The 7500-nt window shown below is 43.3% G+C and overlaps 1 protein-coding gene across 3 annotated transcripts in view; it reads left to right on the plus strand.

The window, feature by feature from the left end:
• Window positions 1-6456, plus strand: part of LOC113829325 (cyclic AMP response element-binding protein A) — a 41277-nt gene extending 34821 nt beyond the window's left edge. For all 3 annotated transcript variants that reach the window (XM_070117415.1, XM_070117414.1, XM_070117416.1), the window contains exons 7-9: window positions 4109-4280; window positions 4653-4921; window positions 5160-6456. In XM_070117415.1, coding sequence (XP_069973516.1) covers window positions 4109-4280; window positions 4653-4921; window positions 5160-5584 — 866 coding nt within the window. In that variant the 3' untranslated portion in view covers window positions 5585-6456. The remainder of the gene's footprint in view (window positions 1-4108; window positions 4281-4652; window positions 4922-5159) is intronic.
• The last annotated feature ends 1044 nt before the right edge of the window (window positions 6457-7500 follow it).

Here is a 7500-nt window from a genome sequence, read left to right on the forward strand (position 1 = left end):
AAAAGAGACAGACAGACAGACAGAAAAGGAGAGACGGAAAAAGGGAGAGAGAGGGAAGGAGAGAGAAAGAGACAGACAGACAGACAGAAAAGGAGAGACGGAAAAAGGGAGAGAGAGGGAAGGAGAGAGAAAGAGGCAGAGCGGCAGACAGAAAAAGAGAGACGGAAGAAGAGAGAGAGAGGGAAGGAGAGAGAAAGAGACAGACAGACAGACAGAAAAGCAGAGACGGAAAAAGGGAGAGAGAGGGAAGGAGAGAGAAAGAGACAGACAGACAGACAGAAAAGGAGAGACGGAAAAAGGGAGAGAGAGGGAAGGAGAGAGAAAGAGGCAGAGCGGCAGACACAGAAAAGGAGAGACGGAAAAAGGGAGAGAGAGGAAGGAGAGAGAAAGAGACAGACAGACAGACAGAAAAGGAGAGACGGAAAAGGGAGAGAGGGAAGGAGAGAGAGAAAGAGACAGACAGACAGACAGAAAAGGAGAGACGGAAAAAGGGAGAGAGAGGGAAGGAGAGAGAAAGAGGCAGAGCGGCAGACACAGAAAAGGAGAGACGGAAAAAGGGAGAGAGAGGGAAGGAGAGAGAAAGAGACAGACAGACAGACAGAAAAGGAGAGACGGAAAAGGGAGAAGAGGAAGGAGAGAGAAAGAGACAGACAGACAGACAGAAAAGGAGAGACGGAAAAAGGGAGAGAGAGGGAAGGAGAGAGAAAGAGTCAGACAGACAGACAGACACAGAAAAGGAGAGACGGAAAAAGGGAGAGAGAGGGAAGGAGGGAGAAAGAGACAGAGAGGCAGACACAGAAAAGGAGAGACGGAAAAAGGGAGAGAGAGGGAAGGAGGGAGGGTGTGTGTAATGACCGCGGTATGTAGCGGTGAGAAGCTAATGGCAGAACGGACGAAAGGGGTGCTTAGGGGAGAGGAGGGCAGGTGGGCAGGTGGGCAAGCCGGTGGCACAGGGATAGGGTACAAGGGACAAGTAACGACATGATGGCGGTGGCAGGGTGTTGGCAGGGGACATACAGGGACGTGGAGAAGGAAGGAAGGAAGGAAGGAAGGAAGGAAGGGAGGAAGGAAGAGATGGTAGCAGACGGGGGACGGGAAGATAGGAAACATGGATGATGGTAATTGGAAAAGAATGTGCTAAAAAAAAAAGGCTAAAAAGGAGGAAATGCCGACACTCTCACCTCCATAACGGTACCGAAGGTGGCTGTCCTTCTCCCGGTGACGCAATCTATCGAGGTGCGACGGGCATGGTGCAAGGGAGAGGAGGAGAGGAGAGGGGGGAAGGGAGAGGAGAGGAGAGGAGAGGGGGAGAAGGGAGAGGAGAGGAGAGGAGAGGGGGTTAAGGGAGAGGAGAGGAGAGGAGAGGGGGAAGGGGAGGGAGGGGGAAGGGGGAAAGGAGAGGAGGAGAGGGAGATGGGGGAAGGGAGAGGAGAGAGGGGAAGGGAGGGAGGAAGGGGGAAGGGAGGGAGGAGGGAGGGGGAAGGGGGGAAGGGAGAGGGGAAGGGAGTGAGGGAGGAGGAAGGGGGAAGGGGAAGGGAGGGAGTGAGGGAGGAGGAAGGGAGAGAGGAGAAGAGGAGAGAGGGGAAGAGAGGAGAAGAGGAGAGGGGGAAGGGAGAAGAGAGGAGGAGAGGGGGGAAGGGAGGGAGGGAGGGAGGGAGGGGAAGGGGAAGGGAGGGGAGGAGAAGAGGGAGAGGGGGAAGGGAAGGAGGGAGGGGGAAGGGGGAGGGGGGTTAGGGTTCCGGGAGGTCAATGTCTCTTCAACGGAATTGCGTCCTCGTGGCGGGCGGCGGTCGAGAGGGAGAGGAAAGGGAGAGGGGGAGAGAGAGGGAGAGGGAGTGGAGGGAAGGTGGTAGTGTGGGTGGGTGGAGGTGAATGAGTGTGCGTGTGAGTGTGCGTGTGCGTGTGAATGTGAGTGTGCGTGTGAGTGTGTGTGCATGTGTGTAGGTATGTAGATATGTATGTATGTTTATATATGGTTGTGTATAGACATGTGTGTGTGTGTGTGTTTGTGTGTGTGTATGCGAGAGTACAAGCATTTGTGAAAAAGTATGTGTGTTTGTGCGTCTTGCCTTTTCAATTAGTATGGGTTCTGCTCATCCATATTTGGGATATCCGTTTTGTGTGGGAGTAGAAGAACGGGAAGGAGGAAGGAGGAAGGGGGAGGGGGGTATTGGTTGTGGTCTGCCTGGGAATGGGGAAGGTTGAGCAAGGATTAACGGCCAAGGAGGAAGGAAGTCTTTGTAGTAAAAGATTTCTATGTTTTCTCCGTTTTTCCTCTACCTTTTTTTTTTTATGGTTGCCAAGATTTTTAGAAGATTCTTGTTGTTGAGATTTGCCGTTATTGTTGATTGAGAAAGAAATGGAGTTTTTATTTTTCATTGTTTGTATGAATTGTTTGTATGAATGTGTGTGTCTGTCTGTCTGTGTGTCTATTAAGTATTCATTGAAAGACCAATATTGGAACAGAAATATGAAACAAGGGAAATGGATAGAAACTTCAAAACAAGAAAATGAAAATAATGATATAGGTCAACCAACCTACCAACAGGCAGTAAGAAATCCATCCGAAATCTTTCTCGAGCCTTTCAACGACCAGATCCAATTTCAGTCTTTGCGGTTCCTCCTCTCCCCTTTCCAGTCACTATCACATGAACAGAAAGGGGACCACAAAAGAGAGAGAGAGAGAGAGAGAGAGAGAGAGAGAGAGAGAGAGAGAGAGAGAGAGAGAGAGAGAGAGAAAGAGAGAAAGAGAGAGAAAGAGAGACAGATAGACAGATAGACAGGGACAGACACACGTTTAGTAAGGGAGCAAGAAGGTGGTGGGGGAGCTTGAATTAGGAAAATTAGGAAAGGGAAGTAGTTGGGCAAGTGGGCAGAAGGCGGGCAAGTCTTGGGCCTGGAATGATCATGTTTCCTGTAGGATTTTCGAGAACCAGCCGGGTGAAAGTTGGAGACTTGCCTTCATCCTGTTCTGGGGGGTATCTGGTTTGCGGGCGTTTGATGATTAGGCAGAGAAGGTATGGGCTGGTCTTATTTACTTGTTTGGTTTAATTATTGGTTTATTTATTTGGTTATGGCAGATATAGATGTATAGTATATATTTAGAATGTAGTATATACTGTGGATATGTTATGTCCATAGTTTCATGTAAGGTTTTTGCACATTACTGTATTAAATTCCCAACAAATCTTGTCTTTTTGCACTAGTAAAATACGTAAGACAATTACACAAATTAGAAGCCACTGTAGAGGTACAGCCACTGTAGAGGTACAGCCACTGTAGAGGTACAGCCACTGTAGAGGTACAGCCACTGTAGAGGTACAGCCACTGTAGAGGTACAGCCACTGTAGAGGTACAGCCACTGTAGAGGTACAGCTGCAGTGCCATAATAGTAAGCATCTGTTCTAATTGACAGGAAAGCAAAATTACACTACATATGGGAACCTTAGTGAGGTGCCATTAAACCATTTAAACCAGAATTACAGGGAATATCGACCTTTAAATCAAAATTGCCGGTAATATGACCCTTCCTCTCCAGGTGTGAATCCCTAATTAACCCCACCAGGTGCTATAAATGCCCATAATCCTCCTCTAAGAGTTTAAAAGCCTAAAGTGTGAGATGATTTATGAAAGTGGAGAGTTGACTGGTTGTGGATTGTGACACGTAGATAAAGTAAATATTTTTTAATTCAGAGTTTTTAATTTGTATTATGGTTTTATTTATTTATTTTTCAAGATGTCTAAATGTTACGCCTTTATTTATTATTATGCTGGTGGCTCGGGTTTTGTTGTGTATATATACCAAAGGGGTAAAGAAAATGTAACAGTTTTGCTCAGTGGAATTACAAACAACTCGATGATTTCTCAATGAAGGAGGTACCTAATTGTGTAAGAATACAGATATTTTGGGAATATTTCTTATATGTTAGGAATATGATGTTTAAGAATATGTTCTGCAGCATGACAGCAGCTAGTTATAAATTTTTTGATACAGACACAGACAGTTAGGTATCTTTTATCATTATTAATTAATCTTGCTGAAGAACACAATATTTTGAACAAATATAAAGATGCCTCTTGCTTACGGATTTCCCCTCTCCCTTCACAGACGAAGAAAAGCGCCTTTTGAAGAAGGAAGGAATCCAGTTGCCGTCACACTACCCACTCACCAAGCAGGAGGAGAGAGAGTTGAAACGCATCAGGCGCAAGATCAGAAACAAGATCTCCGCACAGGACTCCAGGAAACGCAAGAAAGAATACATCGATGGACTGGAAGACAGGTACGTATCTTCATCATGTTCCTCCTCCCCCTTTTGCACCTCTGCTTTTTTTTTTTTTTTTTTTGTTCTCCCTTTGACTTTTTTCTTTTTTTTCTGTTTCAAAATGGAGGCCACTTATGATTAAATTTGTAGCGATTACTAAAAGAAATGATGAACAGCTATGCAATAAGGCTGTGTTGATGATAGGCAAGAAAAAAGTTATAATGGCAATGATAATAGTACTAATATTTATCCAAGTTTGTTTTAGAATAATTTTATCGCCCTACGCAGCTGATATTATGAGCAACGGGTGAATAGCCCTTAAGACTGACAAGCACATCCCTAAATACTTCTGCGGAAAAGCCTCACTCATCCCTTGTAACCCCTTTCCAGAGTGAAGGCCTGCACGGAGGAGAACCAGCAACTCCAGAAACGCATCCGAACCCTCGAGGCACAGAACGAGTCCTTGCTCGTACAGATGAGACGGTTCCAGAGCGTCTTGACGGGTGGTGGAAACAGTGGCCGATCACAGGTCAATGCCTCCACAGCACTCATGATGCTGATTTTGTCGGCAGCGCTCTTCATCGTGCCCTCGGTCAGACAGGATGCTGCCGGGTCTGAGAATGATCTGTCACTGCCTGCGTCAAAGATGCCATCAGCAGGTGAGTTTATTTATTCATTTGTGTTATTTTGTTATTTTCTGGAGAGTTCTGGTTCATATTGTTCCTTTTTTTTTTTTTTTAGTTGTTCACTTGCATTTGTGTAATATATTTATTTTTTATTGCATATATAATCAAGATTGGTTAAGATTGGTTATTTGTGTGTGTGTGTTTGATCTGCTGCAAGTCACATGTGTTATTTTGATAGTCATTGGTTTATTTACTTTTTCTTCTTTAACAGGTCATTCCCGCAGTCTCCTGGAGGCTGGCAATGGCGGCCTCGTTCCTGGTGCTCTGGATGTGTTGGAAGGTGTTGATGATGAACTCCCTGCCGACCTTGACAGCCCACAGGTTCTGGCCCTGACTGACCACGACTACACCCCAGTGGCCAAGCGCCAGCGCACCAACTCCAAGGGGATCAACTACTACGTTCCACCCCTAGATGACATAGGTCCCCAGAACGGAAAAGTGGATGCTGGTGGAGGGTTCCCCCCTGACGACAGCTCGGGCACAAAACTGGCTGCAAGGATAGTAGATGCGATGGTAGAGCACGCTACGAACAACTACTCGGACCCGGGAGGGCAGCACAACAACAAGGCCCAGGCTGTCGTGGTCAATCTCGGCCAGGGGAAGAAGAGGCTGCGGGACGATCTTGAGTTGGAGTGAGGTGTTTTCTTTAAGCACTGAGGGTGCATTCATTCTTTTGCATAATAAGGAGATGATTTGCCTCAGGTTGGTGTGACTTCATGGCTAAAGTTGCATCTCTTTGAATGGCCCTGTGCTGGGTGGGGGGACCTACCACGGCGGCAGAGGCTGCCACTACCCTGAAGCCCCGTCCCTGGAGTCCTCTGGGTTGCACGGACAAAGCCATCTTCCCTTTCAACGTGTACTGGAGGCTGTGCTAGCATTACAATAGTAAGATTCAATGAAGCTAAACAATTTTAATTTAATATTTTCGAGAGGTTTAGGCTGGTGGGAGATGGCAGGCTTCTGCAGACTTGTGGTAACATTGTTTAAGCTGCACTGTGTGTGTGGGTGGTGCATTCATGTAGTATAGTCGGGTGAACAGCTGGAACCAGTCGTTGTGGGGCCTCGAGCTGATGCCCTGCTCATTCATGAAGGGAATAGGGGGTTTATGTTCATTATGCCATATGGGTTTGCTTTGCTGTTATGTTACTAAAGAATATTTCTTAAAGATTATTGTAAGATTATCTATTAAGAAATCCTGTTTCTTTTTAGACTTGTAAGAGGTACAACTTTGGAGAACTTTAAGATAATTTAGCGTTTCCAAACATTAGTGGCTTTGTCGTGTGGATGATGAGGTCCACAGCATTCTTCACATTAAGCTCTCACAGTGTTATCTTACGACCATCATCTGCTCTTGTTCTCATGAAAGAGTCAACGTACTAAGAGTTGAATATCGTAATTTTTAACTCCTCAGTTAAATGATAAAACACTGATTTTCAAAAGGTTGGGTGCAAAGATTATGTTCAAATATATTTCAACGTGCTTAATTTTGGAATATATATAGAGATATATAATTATCCTTTTTTTTTTTTCCTGTTTTTTTTTACACATTTGTATTCGGTGGCGACGAACACGGAATACTCTTTCTTCGACTGATTGTTATGGACCAATGCAATTTTTTTTTTATATATATAAATCATTTCATTTCATTATTTGTTAGTAGAATGGAAGTCATATCACTGTCACTTGATCATGTTCTCTCTCTCTCTCTCTCTCTCTCTCTCTCTCTCTCTCTCTCTCTCTCTCTCTCTCTCTCTCTCTCTCTCTCTCTCTCTCTCTCTGTCTCTCTCTCTCTTTCTCTTTTTGTAGATAAAATTATAAAATGAAGAAAGAAATATATTTTAAGGCAAACTGTGTTGGTTTTATTTCAAGCCCAAATATTAAATAAATTTGTTACTCGTATTGAAGTATACCATAATATAATTGAAAAAAATAAACATGTATGTTTTCTTACATATTTTTAGTTAAAGGCTGAAAAGAGTTCTTTGAATAAGAAGAAAATTTACTGATATTGGAAAAATTGAAAATTGTCTGTTCCTAGATTTTTTTTTATATTCAAATTCAGGGTTTTGATCTTATTTTGAAATCATTAAAGGAATAAGTTCTGAATTAAGTATTTTACCTGTTAAGAGATATCTATATTGTACAATAACTTTTAGCTTCTTTGTCTATAATTGGACAAACCATTGATAATAGTTAGCTTGATAAGAATCCAACTTCAAAAGAAAAAGAAATCTTTCTAAGAAGGATATTAGTTCAGAAAATTAATAGGAACACGATGATATTTAGACCTTTATGAAAAGGTATAAATGAGAATGAATATCGTCACAATACAAGAGATGTGTTTGATGTATTTTCATTAAATCTTTATTAGAAATACATGTACATTTACTGCTATAAAATGCTGTTCATACAAAAAATATGTTGCATTCTGACAATTATAACAAACCTCTCAAATGCATCTTTTGATATAAAAACAGAAAAGTACTGTATTTCTCTTCAAAAGTGTACATCAAATATATTTCTGCAGTGGTTACCATCGAAACTAAAAATAT

Source organism: Penaeus vannamei, chromosome 40 (assembly GCF_042767895.1).
Source record: "Penaeus vannamei isolate JL-2024 chromosome 40, ASM4276789v1, whole genome shotgun sequence".
Taxonomy (NCBI): domain Eukaryota; kingdom Metazoa; phylum Arthropoda; class Malacostraca; order Decapoda; family Penaeidae; genus Penaeus; species Penaeus vannamei.